The sequence below is a fragment of the Gopherus evgoodei genome, chromosome 1 (genome assembly GCF_007399415.2).
Source record: "Gopherus evgoodei ecotype Sinaloan lineage chromosome 1, rGopEvg1_v1.p, whole genome shotgun sequence".
Classification (NCBI taxonomy): domain Eukaryota; kingdom Metazoa; phylum Chordata; order Testudines; family Testudinidae; genus Gopherus; species Gopherus evgoodei.
Genome location: NC_044322.1, coordinates 172196180 through 172219634, shown reverse-complemented (window position 1 = coordinate 172219634; position 23455 = coordinate 172196180). Strand labels below are relative to the sequence as shown.

The window sequence follows — 23455 nt, the reverse complement described above, 5'->3', positions numbered from 1 at the left end:
CTCGGCGGTTCGGGGAACGAGAGAGCAAACCGGGAAAGGAGACCAGCTTCGCCGCGGTTTGCTCTCTCGTTCCCGGAACCCCGAGCAAGCAGGTCTCCTTCCCTGCGGTTTGCAGGGTGGCTCCGGGAACGCGAGAGCAAACCGCGGCGAAGCGGGTCTCCTTTCCCGGTTTGCTCTCTAGTTCCCGGAGCCCCGAGCAAGCAGGTCTCCTTCCCTGCGGTTTGCAGGGTGGCTCCGGGAACGCGAGAGCAAACCGCGGCAAAGCTGGTCTCCTTTCCCGGTTTGCTCTCTCGTTCCCCGAACCGCCGAGCAAGCGGTTCTCCTTACCTGCTTGCTCGGGGTTCCGGGAACGAGAGAGCAAACCGGGAAAGGAGATCAGCTTGATTACCAGAGGCTTCCTCCTTCCACGGAGGTCAAGAAAAGCGCTGGTAAGTGTTTACATTGGATTACCAGCGCTGGATCACCAGCGCTGGATCCTCTACACCCGAGACAAAACGGGAGTAGGGCCAGCGCTGCAAACAGGGAGTTGCAGCGCTGGTGATGCCCTGCAGATGTGTACACCTTCAAAGTTGCAGCGCTGTAACTCCCTCACCAGCGCTGCAACTTTCTGATGTAGACAAGCCCTGAGTCTACACTCTTTCAAGTGAGATCTCAAGCAACCATATTTTTGATTTAAACTAACGGCTTCTCTACGTTTACAGAACTGTAGCTGCATTGCTTTAGCACTTAGTGAAGACACTACCTACGCCAATGGGAGAAGCTCTCCTGTCAGCATAGGTACTCAATCTCCCCAAGAAGCGATAGCTATGTCAATAGTAGAAGCCCCCCCATTAACATAGTGCTGTCTACACCGGGGGGGAGGGGTGGTTAAATCAGTTGGCTGTGTAGACCAAACCTAAGTAATGCGATATACGTTCTCTTTTGTAAGCAAACTGGACTAACAGAGGAAAACAATAACTTGAAGCAGTTACTTTTGACATTTTAAACATCTCCCTTTCATACTGTGACAGTACCTCTCATAAGGCTTTATGGGAATATGACAAAACTAGAATATGTTTTGTGCTGCCTGCAGCATGTAACATCTCTGTAAAGGTTATGGTCTATTATATCTATTCATCCTATTTGTACACATATATCATTTTGTACTTGAGGTTAAGAATATTGGCTGTATACTTGCTTGATTTCAAAGTAAGCTTTGAGAGACATTTGGTCAGCTTCTTTAGGAAGGAATTTGCAAGGTTAAGTACCCGATCAGGACGCACTTGAGGAACAATGCATCTTGGAATGCTCCACTCCACATAAGAAGTCTTCCTGGAGGCATACAAGATACCATGGGGACAATGGCTTCTGCCTGTAAAGACTGATTCATACGTGGACATGTGACCTGCCCAGGTGACTCCAGAATTCCATCTTGGAGCTGGAGTTTGCATAGGAGTGAAGAGGGGGTCTCCATGCACAAGAGAAAGTCTATTTAAACCCCTGGGAGACCCCTCCATTTTGTCTTCAGCTGGCTAAAGAAAGAGCCTCTCCACGCCCCAGGATACCTGAAAGAAACTAGAACAAAGGAAAGCAACTACAGGGGGTGTGAGTGATTGTTGGATCCAGACTAGAAGGAGAGTAGTCTCTAAAAGGGAGCATTCTGGAACTGGTGAGGATCTTATCTGTATTCAGTTTGATTAGACATAGATTTGCACATTTTATTTTATTTTGCTTGATGACTTACTTTGTTCTGTCTATTACTACTTAGAACCACTTAAATCCTACTTTCTGTATTTAATAAAATCACTTTTTACTTATTAATTAACTCAGAGTATGTATTAATATCTGGGGGAGCAAACAACTGTGCATCTCTCTTTCTGTGTTATAGAGGGCGGACAATTCGTGAGTTTACCCTGCATAAGCTTTATACAGGGTAAAACCAATTTATTTGGGTTTAGACCCCATGGGGAGTTGGGCGTCTGAGTGTTAAAGACAGGAACACTTCTGTTAGCTGCTTTCAGGTAAATCTGCAGCTTTGGGGCAAGTAATTCAGACCCTGGGTCTGTGTTGGAGCAGATGGGTGTGTCTGGCTCAGCAAGGCAGGGTGATGGGGTCCTGAGCTGGCAGGGAAAGCAGGGACAGAAGTAGTCTTGGCACATCAGGTGGCAGCTCCCATCACAGTGGCGTAGTCGGCAGGATCTGTGCACAGCTGAATGCTTTGAGATACTGGCAGTGATTTTAAGCGAGTTTTAAGTATGGTGGTGGTTGGAGAACAGACAAAGTGGTTACTAGTTTGTTATTTTCTGTTTGCTTATTTCGGGTAAGGCAGTAGGGACAGAAAAGGAAGCAAAATAAGTAAGAATGAAGATCAGAAGAAGGTAGAACTGCACAGGGTGCAAATTGCCCAGAACAGTTGAACACTGGGCGCTGTGAAAGTCTCAGTTAACTAAGGATCCCCTGAGCTGAGTGCATCCCAGTTTCAGTGAACTGCAGAGGGGGTGTGGCCCAGCAGAAGAAAGCAGTAAAATGACTACCAGTGAAGCAGCTAACAAACTAGAGCTGGCCAGATTGGAAGCAAAAGAGAAAGAAAATGAACGTAAAAGACTGATGGAGAGAGAGGAGGATGCCCACAAGAGAGCTATGGAGGCAGAAACAGCCAGGGAAGAAGCTGCCCATGAGAGCACTATGGAGGCCCAGAAGCATGAACTGGCTTTAATGGAGTTGAAGAAACAAAACCCCTTCACCTGCTGGCTCCACTTCCCCAAAAGTCCATAAATGCGAGCAATTGCGTCCACAGTATGAGGAATCCAGCGATATTGCCACATTGATAGCAAAATTACCATCCCTGAAGATCAAAAGATGCCCATATTGATAGCAAAATTGACTGGCAGAGCTCTGGACATATTCAATAAGATGCCTATTGATGATGCTTCAAACTATAGTAAATTTAAGGATCTGGTTTTGAAACAGCTTCAGGTAGCACCTGAAACCTACAGGATTAAATTCAGGAATCTTAAGAGGGGATCTGGATTGGGAATGTGGCTTATGCCAATGAAATGAGAGATTTGGTAGATAAGTGGGTGCGGGGGAAAGGCATTACAAGCTTCAAAGGGACGTGTGATCTGGTTAGTCAGGAACACTTCCTGAATACATGCAGTGATGACATAAAAGAGTATTTGTGGAACAAAAAGGAAAATGCAGTGGGTGAATTAGCTGGGTATGCACTCTCTTACGAGCAAGCACAAGCTGCAATCCAACAAACCACTGGCAGAGGGATACAGGGTTGGGGGAAAAGCAGAATCATCGTTTTATCCCTGGGTCTGGGAAAGAGGTAATCTGGGCACATCAGGTGGCAGCTCCCAGGGGGTTTCTGTGATCCAACCCATCACAGTTTAACAATTCAAACAGTAGGGACCACATTCACAAAAATGCCTTAAGACAAGTGCATCCTTACTCCTTGGTGAATTATTTGAAGTGTGACAAATGTATTAGAAGCACTAAAGAACTGAAAATTATGAAATACATGTAATAAGAAATCTTGATAATTTGTTTTGTTCTCTAATATAAGTGCTTGACATCAACAATAGTCTTTATTAATTGCTTAGAAGACCGTGTTTCTTGTGTTTAGCACACGCCTGGAACATTTGCTGTATCTAAACTGGATTGATGAACTGTTGACTATACAGTGAGATTCTGGGTGAATTAATACACCGTGGATTGGTTAAGATTAAGTGTGCTGATCTGAGAAACGCTCCAAGGTAAAACTTGACCTGAAAAGAACCTAGCACTCGTTAGGAAGCTAGCATTCCCTAGACTCAATAAAAAGTGGTTACCCTAATTAAATTCTATGTCAATATTGGCCTTCACACTTCTCAAACTGGCAAACCTAGTCTGTTCAATTTCACCTCTGCAAATTCATAAAATTGACCTCCCATTCACACTTACACAGGCAGTGTCAGCAAAGGGAAGTAGTGGTGAATTACAGACGAGACAGAGAAAAAACCTTCTCAACAATTGTCAGCCAGCATTATACACATTAATAGACCCGGGGGGGGGGGGGGGAAGGAGGGGAGGAAGAATCACATTGCCCATTAACCACACCACACATTCTGTGACTGAAAGGCTTGAGGTATGCCCTGCTGTTAAATATTTTAATAATTTAAAAAACCCTTTCAAGCAAGACATTTCCTAAGTTATAGCTTCTGTAATACACAGCAAAATAAAGAAGGCCATGAAGCCACTAGGTTGAGACCCTCTGATGATCTTGAATACATTAAAGGATTAGCCCGTGGAAAGCTGATCTGGCTCTCAGTGAGGGCAAAAGTTCCTACCCTGCTCTGCTGGCAACTGAGGCAGAGGAATTTGGGCTAATATAAGATTAACGGTAGCCTCAAAATCATAAACAATTTAGAAAGAGGAAGAGAGTGAGAAAAGAAGAGACAGGTGCTAAAACTGAAACTTGGCACTCCACATTTAGATAGGGCCATGATGCAGAGCATAAGCCAGAAGCTAACTGATGGAGATTAGAAAGAACTTTACTCTATGGGCAAGACATTCCATGACTGTCACTACAGAGTTTTTTTGCACCTGTTTCTGAATCATCTGATAGATGTTTATAGACAGAACACTGAACTAGATGAACCAGTGGTCTGATTCTGAATGGCAATTCTTATTTTACACATTGGAATGATGTGCAGTGAAATAATTTTACTCATTTAAAAGAGTTAATAGACAGTTTGTTTCCTCCATGGGAAATGGCATTCTCAGTAACCACACAAACAAGAAAAATGTGATGGATAATTATAGAACCTCCTCAGAAGTGACATGACTAAAATAACTGTACTGGAAGACAAGTATATTTAAAAAAAACCAAACTAATGCTTAAATAATGCCACAGAGCCTGGTTTGTAGTAAAGAGTTTTGACTAAATATCTAAAATAGTGCCCAGGAAACCAGAGCCTTCACACTCCTAAAGTAAAGCACACTCTGGGGCTTCCACTCACATACTTCTTACCTAGGGTGACCAGATAGCAAGTGTAAAAAAAAAAAAAGGAAAAAAATCGGGACAGAGGTGGGGGATAATAGGCACCTATATAAGAAAAAGCCCCCAAAATCAGGACTGTCCCTATAAATCGGAACATCTGCTCTCCCTATTCTCATAACTATGACAAGATATTGGCACTGCATATGCTAAGGATTTGAAGACATGTAAAAAGACTTCTTCCACTCCTTCCTGTCCTAAGCAAAGAATATTTGTACTGAATGCATTACTTACCTTTAAGTGAATTGGCAGAGACACACCCTGAAACCTTCGTATAGACTCAGACTGGCTGGTTTGGAGACTATGGGCTGCTGTCACTTCATACTGGAAGCAAAAACTTGTCCTTGGAATGTGAGGGCCTTCACTAATATCTACGAAGTCACCAAACCTAAATGGAGCACAATAAAACTCAGTGAATGTACGTTTATAGCAACATTTCTTTTCATTATCAATTAGGCATTTTCTCTTGTCTATCTACAGAAAATTATAGTGAACTTCTTTCTAAACCAAAAGAGAAAACCCACACAAATTCCAAACCAAACATCCCACTACAGCTCAGCATTCTTGGAATCTGGGGAAGAAGTGCCCTTGTGTCATAACACAGACGGGGCCTCAGTGGACGGCTCCAGAACAGGAATGGGTCTGGAAGCTTGCCTGGTTTGGCTATGTGTAACCATTCCCACTCTCTTGGCCCGCTTCACCTGGTTGGCCAAATCTTCCCCCAGTTGCATGGGGATGGAATAATTGTCACAGACTGCAAAAGTCCACATTCCTGACCAGCCTTTGTACTGGACAGGCAGTTCAGCTGTAGGCAAGTCTACAGCTTGTGACGTGAAGGGGTAAATTGTCACTTGGGCCTTTGGGTTGATGAATTTAGGGTCGACAAAGGATTGGTGGATAGATGACACTTGTGCCCCTGTGTCTCTCCACGCAGTAACCTTCTTTCCGCCCACTCTCAAACTTTCCCTTCGCTCCAAGGGTATCTGAGAGGCATCTGGGCCTGGGGATCTTTGGTGTGATGGTGGTGTAATGAACTGCACTCGGTTGGGGTCCTTGGGCTGTTGGCCTTTATGTGTCCCAGTTCATTACACTTAAAGCATCTTCCAGCTGACTCGTCACTGGGTCGAGGTGGGTTACTGGAGACTGGTGAGGTGGAAGAATAGGGCGTCTGTGCTTTCCTTGGGTTGTAGGTGGGGTCTTCGGCTGCCCTCGGTTGTAGGGTTTATTGTCGGTGTGCCCTCTGGGGTATTCGTTCCCCTTGACAGTAGGTTTTTTCTTTTCTGTCACTTCCATCCATTTGGCTCCAATCTCCTCCGCCTCCATTACCGTTTTGGGTTTCCCATCTAGGATGTACCTCTCTATTTCCTTAGGAATACCATCTAAGAACTGCTCCATTTGGATCAGGAGATGCAGCTCGTCCAAATTGTTAACCTTTGTTCCTGATATCCAGGCTTCATAATTCTTTGCAATGTGGTAGGTGCGTCGGGGGAATGACACATCTGGTTTCCATTTTTGGTTTCTGAACCGCTGACGGGCATGTTCAGGTGTTATCCCCGTTCTGTATCTGGCCTTGGTTTGAAAAAAGTTTATAATCGTTCATTTTCTCCTTAGGCATTTCAGCCGCCAGCTCTGCTAAGGGTCCACTGAGAAATGACCTCAATTCTACCATGTACTGGTCTTCAGAGATGCTGTACCCAAGGCAGGCTCTTTCAAAATTTTCTAAGAAGGCCTCAGTGTCATCACCTGCCTTGAAGGTGGGGAATTTCTTGGAACGTGGAACAACAACTGGAGAAGTGTTGTTAGGATTGGCTGTGTTCTGTTGCTTAGCCTGTTCTAATTCCAGGGCCTGCCGGTGGGTCTCCCTCTGGAGTTCCAGCTCCCTCCTGTGGGCAGCCTCTATGGCTGCTTGCTCTCTTTTGAAGGCTTCCTCTTTGGCTGCTTGCTCTCTTTTGTAGGTTTCCTCTTTGATTTTTTCTTCTCTTTTTCTCAGCTCCATCTCTTTATGTTTTATTTCTAGTTCTTGTAGTTTCTTTTCCATGTCTCGCTTGTGGTCTGCGTTTCTGATTTGTTCCTCTGCCTCCAGTCTTGCCAGTTCCTGTTTCAGGTCCCTTGGTAGTCATGGTTCCTGTTTTCTTGTGCTGAGGCGCCCTCTGTGTTTACTGCCTGAAATGCAGGTTCTCTGTTGGCTTCCTGGGGTTGCTTAGCAACAGAGTCCTTTTAACTTCCTAGCCTCTCCCGAAAGAGTTAAAAAGCAAAAGAAACTCTTTCATTTACAAATGTGTTCTGGCTGGAGTGTGTTGCTGACCACTTAAGGCTGCTTTGTTTACCAAACGACTGTCGTTAAACCTTAATAGCCCTTCCTATGCACAGCTAGACGGAGCAAGAAAAAAAAATTCTCTAGCTGCAGTTTAAAAAAATAAACCCTTTCCCTCTGCTTATAACCAGCTAGCAGAGAAGCAAATTAATAATCTTACTGGCTTTTGGATTCTTATTTTTCCCACACGCTGCACACCATGTCATAGCATTCTTTCTCAAATCTGAACCTTAGAGTCCAGGAATGAGATACTAGCATGAATTTCCCTAAGCTTAATTACCAGCTTAGATCTGATAGGCTGCCACCACCCAAAAATATAGTGTTTTGGGGCACTCTGACCTCCCCAACCTTCCCTGGGGACCCCAAGAACCCAGATCCCTTGGGTTCTTAAAACAAGGAGAAATAAACCATTCCCCCACTTTCCCCCTCCCAGAACTTCCCTCCCTGGGCTATCCTGAGATACTGATCTAACCTCTTAAATCACAATACAGAGAAGCATCTCCCTTCCCTTCCACAAAGAGGCAAACAGATTCAAGGAAAACAGAGAGAGATTCTCTTTCCCCCTCCTCCCGTCTCCCCCACCAGTCCTGGTGAGTTATCCCAATCCCCTGGGATAAAACAAGGGAAACAGAGAAAAAACAATCAATCAGGTTCTCTAAAAAGAAATCTTTTAATAAAAGAAAGGAAAAAGTAAAGAATTATCTCTGTAACTTTAAGATGTAAATATTACAGGGTCTTATAGCTTACAGACACCAGAAAGAGACTTTCCCACCAGTACCAATACAAATCAAAATATTTCCAGCAACAACACATATAAAAGTTAACCAGCCAGATCCACAATTGCAAATAGAGTGAAACAATAAAAAAAAAAAAACCTAAACCGCCTGTTTTTTACTTACTTCTTGAAAAGAGACTTAGAGAGCCTGTAGTAATGTCTGGTCTCTCTCAGACCCTCGGAGAGAAGAACAAAGAACAAAGAACTCACACCCAAAACTCCCTCCACTCGAATTTAAAAGTATCTTGTCTTCTGATTGGTCTTCTGGTCAGGTGTCCAGTTTCCTGCTTGTAACTCTTTACAGGGATAAGAGACATTAACCCTTAACACTCTGTTCATGACACCTTGAAAATTTCAGGTTCAGCATGTTTTCCTAACCTGAACAAGTAATTTAAAACTGCCAGAAGACAGTTCTTCAGCTGTCATAGCTACAATGATTTAATGGAATTATGACAATATACAGGATCTGCTCCCAAAAGCACAAACTTTTGACATGATTCTATTTATTGTTTCAAGAAGGATTTTCCCTATAATATATCTGAAAACTCCAATGCTTGCATAAATGAAGGAAGGAAGGAAGAAAGAAAAATATACAAAATGCAGGAGAATTTAAAAACAAAACAAAACCCTTCACATCACACTCTTCCTTCAGAGATCTTCCCTTCTAACCTCAGTCCCCACTCTGTGCTCTGCAGACTTCCCTGAGCGAACATACTTTTCCCAGGAATAACATTATTCCAAAACTAGCCATCTCTGCAAAGCCAATTTTTCTGTAGGGAGCTTCCAGACCACAACCGCCACTCATGGTAACACACAAACATCAAGTGGTCTGAACAGCATGCATGAGGTTAAACCAAAAATGGAACCTTTTAAAACTCATGGACTATGATAAACATTTCTTCCCCTCTCAAGCAATTTTTCTCTTCACCCATCAGATTCCTACAACTTTCTTCTGCTTTTCTTTCCTTTAACACCTGAAGCCAGTTCCATTCTGACCCCAGTGTAAATGTAAGTGTAAATGTAAATGTAAGTAACGCAATGCTAACAGTGCTAGGGTTTGCCAAAACTGGAAAAGGAATGAGATTTTGGCATAAAAAGGATTACCAGGAAAATTTTAGGTTTTGTTTTAAAGTATTTTTCTTCTAATACATTAAAGTTGTTAAGACTAATTTTTAATTTAGAACCTTCATACAAAGCTTTTAAAGTGACAGGTTTTTTTCAGTGTTTACCATCAAGAGATAGGAGGCAGGGGAAGGAAGCCCACTGTCTTAAAAGCTTTCTGAAAAATTTAATGAGTCCCATCAAGAGTTAAATACAATAATAATGGTGCTGTGGAAGAACCTATATAGATCAGAATGCAGCTAACCCAGAAAGCAAAGTTTAATTAAAATACATCAAAAGTCATTTATCTTTCTTTCAGATGCATATAATTTTGCAAAGTAACTGGACCATTGTGAATCATTACAGAATAAAATTCAAGTTTTACTCACCTATGTAACTTCACTATGCCTTCAGGATTTTGCAATGCTTTCTGTTCTATTGAATCCATTTTGTACCTTGAAAGAAAAAAAAACAGCACACTTAAATTTGTCAGATATATAGTTACATATATGAAGAAGCAAAAACAATCAAGTTGCTGCATATTATTTTTATAATCTATAAGGGTCTGAGGAAGAAGCCCACTGAAGTCATTGGAAACCTAATCCTTAATTCCACTATTAAGTTAATATGGGAAAAATAATGAGAAAAATTTTGAGCTAAGCATCAAAGAAGCTTTTTTAATAATTGTACTCAATATTCATAAGATTAGAAACCATTTTAAACCCTTACCTTTCATATTTCAAGGACTTTTTGACATATCTCACAAAAAGTACACCCCACCTCGATATAACGCGACCCAATATAACACGAGTAAGCAGTGCTCGCGGGGGGGAGGGGGGACGCTGCGCACTCCAGTGGATCAAAGCAAGTTCGATATAATGCAGTTTCACCAACAACGCGGTAAGATTTTTTGGCTCCTGAGGACTGCGTTATATCGAGGTAGAGGTGTATGTATGTCATGAATGAACCAATCCACCTCAAAGCAGTTACATTCATTTTATTTTGTGGAAAGAACTTTTCAATAAAAATAAGCTTTTCTAGACACAAAAGGTCCCTAAATGCCAGAAGGGACCATCTGGTTTGACCTCCTGTGCAACAAAGGCCACAGAATTATACCCAGTTACCTTGTAATAAGCCCATTAACTTGTTTTTATCTAAAGCATAATTTCCAAAAAGGCATCTAGCCTTGATTTGAAGACATCAAGAGAGAAAGAATCCACCACTTCCTTCAGTAGTTTGTTCCAATGATTAAACACCCTAACTGTAAAAATGTGTGTCTGGTTTCTAATTTGAATTTGTCCAGCTTTAACTTCCAGCCACCAGCTGTTATGCCTTTCTTCACTTGATTAAAAAGTCTCTTAGTATCCACTATTTTTGCCCCAGAACTAAGGGGAGGAGATAGAAAGGTGCAGAGAGGTAAAGCAACTTGCCTGAGATCACAAAGCAGATCATGGCCAAGCCAGGGATAAATCCCAGGCCCTGGTCAGCACCCTATTTATAGGACACCTCGGTTTTGGTTTTTATTTTATTTTATTTTTCACAGGAATTGATCAGTATTTATCACAACAACAGAAACAGGTGAAAATCAGTGAAAAAAACTAATATTTTTTCTGGGTAAATATCAGCATTTATTTTGGAGGACAGCAAGACAGGGAAAAAAGTATTCAGTAGATTAATGCTTTGATTAATGAAATTCAATGTGGTTTGCTACAGAACTAAAACAGAACTCAAAACACAAGGCCACCTCTGAATATAAAAAAAAATCTCTCTCTAATCCCCAAATAAAACTTTTCATTTGAATAAACAGTTTACTATCAAGTATCAGGCCATGTCTACATCTAAAATTTTGCAGCGCTGGTTGTTACAGCTGTATTAGTACAGCTGTATAGGGCCAGCGCTGCAGAGTGTCCACACTTACAGCAACCAGCGCTGCAAGTGGTGTTAGATGTGGCCACACTGCAGCGCTGTTGGGCGGCTTCAAGGGGGGTTCCGGGACGAGAGAGCAAACCGGGAAAGGAAACCAGCTTCCCCGCGGTTTGCTCTCTCGGTCCCGGAGCCAGCCAGCAAACCGCAGGGAAGGAGACCTGCTTGCTCGGGGTTCCGGGACCGAGAGAGCAAACCGGGAACGCCGCGGTTTGCTCTCTCGGTCCCGGAGCCACCCAGCAAACCGCAGGGAAGGAGACCTGCTTGCTCGGGGTTCCGGGACCGAGAGAGCAAACCGGGAACGCCGCGGTTTGCTCTCTCGGTCCCGGAGCCAGCCAGCAAACCGCAGGGAAGGAGACCTGCTTGCTCGGGGTTCCGGGACCGAGAGAGCAAACCGGGAACGCCCGGTTTGCTCTCTCGGTCCTGGAGCCACCCAGCAAACCGCAGGGAAGGAGACCTGCTTGCTCAGGGTTCCGGGACCGAGAGAGCAAACCGCGGCGTTCCCGGTTTGCTCTCTCGGTCCCGGAACCCCGAGCAAGCAGGTCTCCTTCCCTGCGGTTTGCTGGCTGGCTCCGGGAACGCGAGAGCAAACCGCGGCAAAGCTGGTCTCCTTTCCCGGTTTGCTCTCTCGGTCCCGGAACCCCGAGCAAGCAGGTCTCCTTCCCTGCGGTTTGCTGGCTGGCTCCGGGACCGAGAGAGCAAACCGGGAAAGGAAACCAGCTTGATTACCAGAGGCTTCCTCCTTCCACGGAGGTCAAGAAAAGCGCTGGTAACTGTCTACATTGGATTACCAGCGCTGGATCACCAGCGCTGGATCCTCTACACCCGAGACAAAACGGGAGTACGGCCAGCGCTGCAAACAGGGAGTTGCAGCGCTGGTGGTGCCCTGCAGATGTGTACACCTTCAAAGTTGCAGCGCTGTAACTCCCTCACCAGCGCTGCAACTTTCTGATGTAGACAAGCCCTCAGAGCGGTAGTTAGTCTGGATCTGTAAAAAGCAACAATGAGTCCTGTGGCACCTTAAAGACTAACAAATGTATTGGAGCATAAGCTTGACACAGTGGGTATTCACCCACGAAAGCTTATGCTTCAATACATCTGTTAGTCTTTAAGGTGCCACAGGACTCATTGTTGCTTTTTACTGTTGTAGACTTAGAACTATTAGCCTATAAATATTTACATTTAATAATTTAGCCACACCATTTGAGAGCATACCCTCAACTTCATCCTTTTCTCCTTTAAAAAAACTTTAATATATCCTTGTGTTTTAAAATGTATTCTGACCCATATATTTTTGTTCTCATATTTTCATGTGTCAGATCTTTAAACAGCATCTGCTAACAGCTTGAAATGTGTACATGGTAGATGTGAGATTCATCAGTACGTTCAGATGTGCACGCACTTTGGTGCTTGTGTGCATGCCTGTTTATTGTGTGCATTTTCTAGCCTAGTACATAGCCTTACTTCAACAGGCAGCTTTACATATACACATAGACTAATATATTATCATAATACATATATCTCATGCAGTATATTGTATTTTCCTAAGAAAACAAGTTATTTTTATACATTTGAATGATACAATAGTAGGGTGAAAGTCAGAAAAAACAAATAACCCTTTTTGTAAAATCTGCAATTTTTTTTTTTTTTTAATAAAAATCAGTTTAAACTGAAAATGAAGGGGCTTACCCATCTATTAGATATTTCTGCCTCCTAGATAGATAGTTGGGTGGAGTGCCAAGCTTAGCCAGTCACCTGTTAACCAACGCTGATAGTAAAATATAATGGTATTTAGAAGATAACTTCCTGGATTCACTTGTTGCATTTGAATATCTCAATATAGAGATTGACTGTATAGAACAAAACTTAAACGAATAAACATGTGAGGAATCTAACCACTAATAATATGGTGAAAGCACTTCAAGAACTTTAAGATTTCACTAGTTTGATACTAAATACAAAATCTCGTAACTGTTCCAATTTCTCAAACACCTCTCAGTTATACACTGTAGTGCCACCGAGTGAATTCATTTAACAGGAAAACTCAAGTGTATATTAGTTTAGCTCTACTGAAGTCAGTGGAGCGACACTAATTTACACTGAGGATCTAGCCCTTCATATTTTAATTGTCACATTTTTAAAGGTTATATTTCCTTTAGCAATTCAATCTTTACTATTTTTGTTTAAATCAGAAATAAACACTGACCTGTTATGCTGAAACATTTCTAATGCCACTTTTGCTTCAACGTGCAATGTTTCAAATGGCAGATCTTTGTGAATTAGATTATATGCTTCTTTTGTAAGAGAACGGAAGTTGTCCTTAAAACAAAAAAGTAGAATGTTACCACTGTTCTTCAGCTGCTCTTCAATATACATTGTATGTATAAAACGTATTGTAACAAGCAGTAAAAATGGTGAACAACAAGCTTTTAAGGATACTCCTAGTAGATCTATAAATTCTTACAAATATATCTATCAGCAATAGACTTGCTAATGATTACTGCTGGTAGAACATTACAGTTACTCTAACTAGGAGTGGCCCCCGCCACTGAAATCAGTGGGTGTGTTTTCACTGACTTCCATCGGTATTGCATCAGACCCAAAGAAAATGGGAATTCCTTATTACCCATGCTCTCCCATTTCCAAATTTTTGAGAGATTTCTAATTCATTGAAAGAGCTTCAACAAGCTCCTCCAAACATACTATATGCATAAACATGATCCTGTGGACATGATTGATACATCAATAAATACAAAACGGATTGCCCACGCCAAAAAATCAAACTTCAGTACTCAGAAGATGTTAGCAACAATCAAAATGTTTACTGGATTGAGAAACTGAAGATGACTCACAACTACCTTAGAAAGTTTTTCAAAGTGAGCAAGTTACACTACAGCTTGCACTAAAGTGAAATTCTGTATTTTGTTAACATTGCCCCTTTAGCCATACATCTTTTTTTCCTCTCTTCTGGTGAACACGCATTATAAGAAGAAACGCCTGCCCAGTGAAATATATTTGTTTTCACTTAACCCCACTGGAAGTCATGAGGCTTGATTAAAGGTCTAAACAGCTTTGGGCCCTCTGCTTAGACATAACACGTAAGTGCAAACTATTAAGAAAATTACAATTTAATACACTCATAATATTTCTAAGTAAGCATATATCACCTTCTCCATACTGGGAGAAAAACTCTGCTAGCTACAGCTATCTTTAATTTAATGGGGCTCCACATGGGGACAGAGGTATGCCTGGGGTAATCAGGTAAGAGGGGTCTCTAAACTGTTGCCACAGTAAAGCAAGACTGTTCCCATTTTAAAAAAAAGGTCACCCAAATAAAGGAGGCGTAAATGACAATAATTACTTTTCAGAAGACAAACTGTACTTACTTCTGTTGGTTTCCAGCCATCAAGCCTACTGTCCAAAACAACATCATAACAGAAAGCTCCAGAGATCACTGCAGAGCCAGAGAAAATGCTGTTATTTGTAACAAAGTATATATTTTATTTCATGGCCTCAACCGTCTTACAAAAGCATTATTAGTGTGAATAAATAAGGGCCAAATAAGGCTGTTTCTGTTATAGAAATATAGCAAGGATCACAAGTTGAAATCTGTGGATTACAATCACAGCGGGACAGTTTGGGTTTTATAAAGTCAAATGACAGATTGTTTGTCTCTTAAATATTCACCCCAAAAATACGTTCAGAGTATTTACAATTTTTATAAGAGTATGGCAGTCTGTACCCACTCAAAGAGTTTTTTTCTGGATAAGTATGATAGACCCTCCTCCTCTCTGGAGTATTTCTGCACTTTTCATTTGTACAGAGGATTGTATTTTGTTCAGAGGTGCCAGACACACAGAATATAAGACTTAAGTCATTTATTTATCTGAAGAGGAGGTAACACAGGCAGCAGCAACATAATTTCAAACTCTGACAACATACCGAGGTAGGAGACAGCATGGTCTCCATGCACATTCATTCAGTCCTTGGCCTCTCTAACTAAAAGCCATTTGGAGTCATGGGATGGTATGTCAAACCTGATGGTCAGCCTACCAGCTTCACATATATCAAACACCTAGGGCTTGTCCACATGAAGACTTCGTGCATAACAAGCCAAAGTGCAACTGTACTGCGCACTAATCTGCCACACACGAAGTCACTGTGTGGACCCTGCTATGGCACTCTAAAATTTCCAGAGTGCACTTTGACATACTGCCAGATAGCCAGCCAGTTTCAGGCTTCGCTTAAGTAGCCCAAGGATGAAATGCTCTCTTTATATTTATTGTTAAAAAATATATTCAGACGGCAGGGAAAACCTTTTGCTTCTGTCAATTTAAAATCCTAAAAAAATTCAGGTCGGCAACCTCTGGCACACGGCTCGCCAGAGTAAGCACCCTGGCAGGCTAGGTCTATTTGTTTACCTGCTGCGTCTGCAGGTTCAGCTGACTGCGGCTCCCACTAGCAGCGGTTTGCCATCCCAGGCCAATGGGGGCAGAAGGAAGCGGCGCGGGACAGGGATGTGCTGGCTGCGGCTTCCCACCTCCCCCATTGGCCTGGGATGGCAAACTGTGGCCATTGGGAGCCACGATTGGTCAAACCTGCCGACACAGCAGGTAAACAAACCGGCCCAACCCGCTAGAGGCTTTCCCTGGCGAGCCGCGTGCCAGAGGTTGCTGAGCCCTGGACTAGAGATTAGCAGAAATAGTCAATGCTCTTTGCTATCATGCTTAACTATTGCAATAGATCCCCAGTATAACTTGCTAGTTTTCTAGCAAGCCCTCTGGCCATTAACATGAGTAAACAATATTAAAAGAAATTTCAAACAAACTTCAGTGCATTATATCCGACACTTTAGCTTACCATACAAGGTATAATTTAAGATCCTGTTCCTCATCTTAAAAGCCCTAAAGGGGCTTGGCCCCAGTTACATCAGAGATCACCTCTATTTCTGCACTGTGACAAAGCAGCTGTGATCAGCAAAGACACTTCAACTGAAAGAGGCAAGACTACACCTCATACTGATCTGGGTCACTGTATCCTTAATGGAGGGTCCAAGATTGTAAAATTTGCTGCCAGCAGAAGTTAGGCTGCATCAGTCTTGCGACCTTCAGGACATGGTGCAAGACCACTTCTTCATGCAGGCATTCTGGGTGGGATTTCAAGTGTTCAGATGAGCAATTCTGAAATCCCAATTATTACAAACACATTAGTGAAGTCACTCCAACATCACTTGATGTCTGACCACTGAAATGATGATCGAGAGGGGAAGAGAGAAGGTACAACTGGGCTGTACTCCCTGTGTACATATTCCTTGGACATAAAATGAATGTCTAAAGCACCCAGACATTACAGTGACACATTTTAGAAATGGAAGAATAATAAACCCTCATCAGTAGGAAAGAGAGCCCCTAAATGTGCTGTAATACTAATTCTGAGACATGCACCTGAACTGGGTCTATGCAAGCTTATCAACAATAAAACATTTATATTACCTGGCACTTCTGGAGCCCTAATCAGGCTGACTGAGTATTCATCTTTGAAAGCCTGCTTTAACACACAGGCCATGATCATGGCACAGGAACGCCAATAGGCCTGTAATAAAGAGCATTTCAAACAAATTTACTATACTGAAGTTGCCAATTCATGCCAGACCATTTCAGCTATTGATTCAAACAGTGAATCTTCCTTTAAAACGGAATTCCTCATAAATTTGTTAGTTTCCATTGTGCATTAGTATTTTAATAAAATGGGCATATTTTATCAATTATTTATATAGTGCTACAAACATAAGATTTATAAAACTGATCACCAGGTGCACCCTTCCTGGAGAAGCTTTGAATCAACAGTCCACCCATGTAGATTTAACTGCAGGAGCGGGTTCTAAGAGACAGGTCAACTGATCAGGTAGAGAAAGGTGCAGGAAAATTATAGGTGAGAAAACAAGGTATAAAAGATTTCCTGAAAAAAGGTATTTCAAGGGAGGGATCTGAAAGAGGATGAAGAGAGTATTCTTGCAGACTGCTGAAGTTGCAGGAGGCAGCATGAAAGAGAATGAAGAGAGCATGAGAAGGAGATAAAGGAAGAGGCAAGGAGGGAGGGATGCAAGCAGTATATCAAGTGAGAGAAGAATTAACAGCAAATGAAAAGAGAGGTGTAGCAAGGTGAGATTATAGAGGACCTTGAAGGTGAGGATAGGAAGTACTAGATACTGCGTATCTATATCTTCAAGCCTAGTGTAAATTCTAAAGTTTACAATATTTCAAGGAAGGGGTCGAACTGGAACAGTACATAGTGATTCCGCAAGCTAGTCCTTTGCCCCAATGACTGCATTTTGTGGTCCAGAATCTAAATTTTCATTGAGAAATAATTAAGATAATAACCCCTTATGGATGTGAAGATAAACTTCAAAATGTGAACCAGATGTAAACTAATGTAACATCTACTAATCAAGTGTCAACTTGAGTCTTCAGACAACCTGAAACAATAGCTCTGATGCCTGAACTGATAGTTTAAGCATCAATATTATTACCTATATTATTCATGCCCACAGACTTCAAGGCAGCAGATGGAGTGGAACTTGAGTTGTGAGGTGGAGTTTAGGAGACTACCACTTATTTTTTCTAATGCAACCCTGTTTTAAAGCAGAGGGAACGCTAACCCTACTTATGCACTCTTCAGCCAAAATGATTTTTTACTGAAGTTAACATCATTGATTAAAAATGTAAAGTATTATTATTTTTAGTGTGTAATATAAGTAATATTCCTCACATCATCTTTGAAAGGTATGTAGTAAGTACCATTACATATGAGTTAACGGAAAGACAGAGTTTAAGTGACTTGGAAAAGACCACACAGTCAGGAACAGAGCTCGGCAGTTCCGACTCCCAATCCTACAATATTCTTCTGTTTCCACATGTGGTCTCATGTTCTACACTTAGATTATAAGCAATTTGGGGCAGACTCTTTTTATTCTGTGTTTGTACAGTGGAGTTCTGTTCAACGACTGGACTCCTAGGCGCTACTACAATAATATGTATCAAAAAACATTCCTACATTACAAACTAGGATTTTAGAACTGATGGATCAATTTTATAAACAAATATATTTGGTGAAAACAATAGATACTTACATGTAGTGACAAATCAACTCTACTATATTGGAGCCAGTGTTAAGGGACTAAAGACATACTACAAATACAGCTACTTCTACTTCTCCTCTATCTGTCTGGAACTGGTTGTAGACCCTTTTTTCCTCCATATAATGAACAATCTTTAGTGTAGGGTTATTAGCAGACTAAACTTACAATGTTTAGGCTATACATTTTTAGTTGTTACAGAAATTTAGACTAAAAACTTATTTTATGCATCCTACCATACTTTCAGTAAAGCTTCTCAACAGGGTTATTACCAGCTACTGCAGTGTCTATCTTGTTCATATGGAGCTTGAAGGAAAAGGTTTCTTATCTTAATTATTTTCCTGCATTAATACAACTCTTGATTTCTCTAAAGTGCACACTAAGATTTTGCTTTCATATATATGTGCAAAAATTGGTGGAGATACTAGACTGTCCAAACAGCAATAGAGATGAAGCCAACAAGAAATGTGTGATTTTAACAACTTGCATTTTCTCATGTAACCAATAGAGCTAGAATTTCATTCAAACTACTACCTAAGGCCCTACCCTACTCATTGAAGCCAATAGAAAAAGCTTCCATGGGAGTTGAATCAGGCCATAAGAGAGGAAAAATTGCATAAAGAAATAAGACGCTGATCTACCTTGTTCACTTCCTCTGGATTTTCGTCTTTGAAGGTAAGAAACTGAATTTCACATGATTTGGTCAAAGGCCGATACATGTCCCAAAGCTCTCCATCCACAAGTGCCAATACTGATTTCTTACAATGCCATTCACTTAAGTCTAAAAAAGAAGTGAAAGAATTCAAGGCAGTTATCAACATCCCTCTAAGATAGCTAAATTTACAATTCTACACTTATTATACCAAAATGGAAGTATCATTGCTTGAAAAACCTGTGTGTGGGAATGCTATCAGAATCCACAGAAATTAACTTTTAAATCCCACTATCTGTATTTTATACATGCCAAACTGAAATGCTATGTTTGTATTATTACCTGGACCACTATGTTTGTCTTTGTAATGACCATGATAGTAGTATGTGCCAGTTTGGACGGTAAATACATTTATCAGCAAAGTGATTTTGATACACAATGGAACAAACAGTTTGTGATTCCATTTACTTACGCATGGCACAATTGTATGGAGTAGACAAGGCTTTGTTCATAACAAATGAAGTGCCAGGATGAGATTTGCCAACATATTTTACTTCAATCTTCTCAATTCGTGGATACAAAGACAACTGTCTCTCTTTCTCCTTAGTGAAGAGTTCATTGCGCATCTGAACAATCTCAGCTGTTGACAGTCGAGAAGCAGGAGCTGTTGAAATAAACCCTGGAAAAAGAAGTGATCTAACTAAGTAACATACAGCTTCTCAAGATATTTCACAAACAGATATAAATAGACTAACTAGCATCTCCAATGAGCAGAAAAAAAGAACCATTAACTCAACCTTTAATTATAATATAACTGTATCCATATTGCAATGGCACTAACTTCCAGTTCACACTTAACATTTGTAATAATCACTCCTTATGCAAAAACCAGACCCTAAATATTCAAAAGTTAAATAATACGTTAACTTTAAATAGAAAGGCTCAGCACAAACCTAATATCTTAGCTGTAATCTCTCAGACTCAGCATTTGACTTTATTACAAGCCATGATAGCATCTGTATCCCTCTACTTTCTCCTCATGAATACATAAGAGGAATTGTGGGATAATTCTCTCTCATAAGAACTTGCGTTCTGATCCTGTATGGAAAATCCTTGCTGCATCATGTCCCGTACACTGCCCCCAGCTACAGAAGAATAACCTGATGCTTTAAAAGAAACACAAAAATTCAGGCATAATTAGTTTAACTATGCAATGGTATCCAAGAGGAAACATTCCCTTCTGACTCCTACAACAGTCTTACATCCTGAAGTCTGAGATTTGATTACCCATACCTTAGCATGAATAACTACAAAAATTGTCCATATTTATCCAGAGCCATTTTTAACTCAATGATTATAAATGATAAGCACCTCAGAACAAATACACTAGCTAAGTCCAAATAGAATAAGTTATAAAAAATTTACCAACTGACATCTCAGCCTTTACCATAATATTTTTCTTGTCTATTTAAAAAAGTTTATTTTTCCCACATAACTGAATTTTGCAAACCTCTCATTTTATTTTAAAATGTAAATTTTATTATTTATACAAGTGAGTCTGCAGACCATGAGCACGTGCACACACACACGCACACACACACCCCATGTGGTTTCCAAAGTGTTTCACATTCTGTAGCCCACGAGGAAAAGATCCATGGATCGCTGGTGATGCACAACCAAACAAAACATTTCGAAAATTAGGTGTGTGGAGGGGGAGAGAATATTAAAAAAGAAACCTGCACAATACAAGAGCTGCTTCCAAAGTCATAAATTGTGCCTAGACAGATAAACCACTGACTTATAACTGAGGCCTGGTCCACACTAGGAATATACGTTGGTATTCCTACATCTCTCGGGGGTGTGAAAAAGCCACACCGGTGAGAGATGTAATTACACTGACCTAACCCCCAGTGCAGACTGTGCTAGGTCAGCACAAGAATTCTTTGGTCAAACTAGCTACTGCTTCTTGGGTGGGGGGGGGGGTGGATTAACTACAGCAACAAGGGCAGGGGGTGGCGGGGGACCGAGCTCCCGGCAGGGAGATTTGTGCCTCGTGTGTGGTCAGCTACTCCATTCCCGATGGCAAGCGGGGAGCCAAGAAACCCAGTGCGGCTGCTCCAATCCCAGCAGCGAGCCGAGAAGCCTGGCTGGAGAGCCAGGATCTGGCTTTCTGGTCAATTTCACAGCTCCAGCATAGGTAGCCTCTATGGTCACTACATTACAGACCTATATTGCTTTAACTACACCGCTCAGGGATGTGAAAAATCTATATGCCTGAGCAATGTAGTCATACCAACCTAACACACACACACACTTAGGCCACATCTACACTACAGCATAAAATCGAAATTATGAAAACCAGTTTTATAAAACTGGTTTTATAAAATCGATTTTACGCGTCCACACTAGGGCACATTAATTCGGTGGTGTGTGTCCATGGTCCTAGGCTACCATCGATTTCCGGAGCGGTGCACTCTGGGTAGCTCAGTAAAAGAATGAGACCAATAACTTCGATTTCCGTCCACACTAACCCTAAATCGATAGAGTAATATCGATTTTAGGGTTACTCCTCTCGTTGGGGAGAAGTACAGAAATCAATTTTAAGAGCCCTTAAAATCGATTTAAAGTGCCTTGTAGTGTGGACGGTTACAGGGTTAAATCGATTTAACGCTGTTTAAATCGACTTAACGCTGTAGTGTGGACCAGGCCTTAGAGAGCTCAGGTAGGTGGATTAACTATGCCAGGGAAGAGCTCTCTCCTGCTGGTGTAGAGCAAGGGCGGGCAAACTTCATGGCCTGAGGGCAGCATCAGATTTTGGAAATTGTATGGAGGACCAGTTAGAGGAGGCTGCGCCTCCCCAAGCAGCCAAGTGTGGTCTGGCCCTGGATCTCCCGCAACCCGCTCCTTGCCCTGACACTCCCCCTCCAGGACCCCTGCCCCATCCACCACCCCCAGCTCCCTGTCCACCCCAGGAAGCCCCACCCCTGACTGCCTCCCCCCCCCCCCCGCCGCCACCCCATCCAACCCCTCCTCTCATTCCTGATGGTCCCGGGACCCCTGCCCCCATCCAACCACCCCTTCTCCCTGACCTCCCCGACCCCTATTCACACTCCCGCCCCCTGACCTCTATCCAGCCCCCGCCCCCCCCCCCGAGCCAGGCACGTCACCGTGCAGCAGAGCACCGGGTCGAGCTGCGGCCCTGCAGCTGCGCTGGCGGCGGGGCGAGCCGAGGCCGCGGGGGAGGGGGAACAGCAGGGAAGGGCCGGGGGGACACCTCCCGGGCCAGGGGCTCGGGCAGCAGGGTCCCGTGGGCCGCAGTTTGCCCCCCTCTGGTGCAGAGCATCTTCATTCAAGTGCTGCATGGTTGTAGCTGCAGATTTGCCCTCCGCTGAAGTGCTACGGGCACACGGCTACAGCACTGCAGGTGTGGACAAAGCCTGGGTCTGGACTGAGGTCAGCAGCCAGAAGGAAGTTGGTGTTCACACCGACCACGCTGCTGTATGCAAACAACACACAACTGCGCCCAACCCCCCAGTCAGTGACGGGCCGGGCCCTGCCCCTCCTCCCCCCACCCCAGCGCAGGGTCGGGGTCACTCACGGGCGTGTTGGCTCCGCAGCTTGCGGGTCACCCAGCGCGCGGCCATGGCCCAGAGGCGGCTGCTGCCTGCGACCTCCCCACGCGCGCGCCGACGCAGGCTCCCCTGGAAACACGGGCCGCGGCGCAAGGATCCGCCTGCCTCAGCCGCTAGGGGCGGGGCCCGAATGAGTTTTCGCAAATCCGCCTCCACCGCGTGCGGCCCTGAGCCGTATCCTTCCGCGCGGAGCGGGCCCCGTGCGAGTGCGTCTGCATCCTGGGAAATGTCCCAGAACCTGGGAATCTGTGAGTAAAGTGTTTCAGCTTGGGAAATTTCATTCAAAACATTTTACTCACAAATTGGAAATCCCCCAGGATATAGAAGCACTGTAAAAAACCTTATCTGGGAAATTTTCACCAGATTTGGGAAATTTTTAGCGCTAGATTGGGAAGAGTTGGCATCACACAATATAGAAGCACTGGCCCCGTCTGCACGGAGACGCACGGACTCTGAGCTCAGCGCTCAGCCAGAAGCACATTCAGGGCCAGAGTGACGCTCATGGGGTAACGGGGCTCCCACATGAAATCCCATTTAATAAGCAGGTAGCTGTATTCTGCACTGGCTGCAATTTTTAAATGGTTTTAAGCTGTGCCATGGCGTAGATTAATTGCAGTGTCCCGTTTCAAGTCGGATAAAATATAACTACGCAGGTTCCAGCCAACAGGGATCCCCTCTTTACTATATCCCGGCTTTACAGTACATAGACTGAGAAGACCTTGGAATTAAAAATGTTCCACCACAAACTGCCCAATAATTTTCCTCCCACAAAAGATGATTTGAGTCAGGCTCAGGCCGATACTTACACCCTGTCAACATAAGAAGATGATTTCGTGGACAAAGTAAACTTCGTAAATTACTTAGAACAAGTTTGTTACAATTTTCTTGTGTGGACTCATGGCT

The 23455-nt window shown here is 42.8% G+C and overlaps 1 protein-coding gene across 2 annotated transcripts in view; it reads right to left on the bottom strand.

Moving 5' to 3' along the window:
- MRPL39 (mitochondrial ribosomal protein L39) overlaps positions 1 to 22634 on the bottom strand; it is a 28341-nt gene extending 5707 nt beyond the window's left edge. The window contains exons 1-9 of one of the 2 annotated variants that reach the window (XM_030579725.1): positions 22519 to 22598; positions 19874 to 20086; positions 19393 to 19599; positions 18910 to 19049; positions 16626 to 16725; positions 14520 to 14587; positions 13340 to 13452; positions 9600 to 9665; positions 5255 to 5408 (exon numbers count right to left, since the gene is read on the bottom strand). In XM_030579725.1, the coding sequence (XP_030435585.1) occupies positions 5255 to 5408; positions 9600 to 9665; positions 13340 to 13452; positions 14520 to 14587; positions 16626 to 16725; positions 18910 to 19049; positions 19393 to 19546 (795 nt within the window). In that variant the 5' untranslated portion in view covers positions 19547 to 19599; positions 19874 to 20086; positions 22519 to 22598. Of the gene's footprint in view, positions 1 to 5254; positions 5409 to 9599; positions 9666 to 13339; positions 13453 to 14519; positions 14588 to 16625; positions 16726 to 18909; positions 19050 to 19392; positions 19600 to 19873; positions 20087 to 22518 lie in introns of both variants that reach the window. The other variant, XM_030579715.1, reaches the window with a different exon arrangement.
- Between the last annotated feature and the right edge of the window lie 821 nt (positions 22635 to 23455).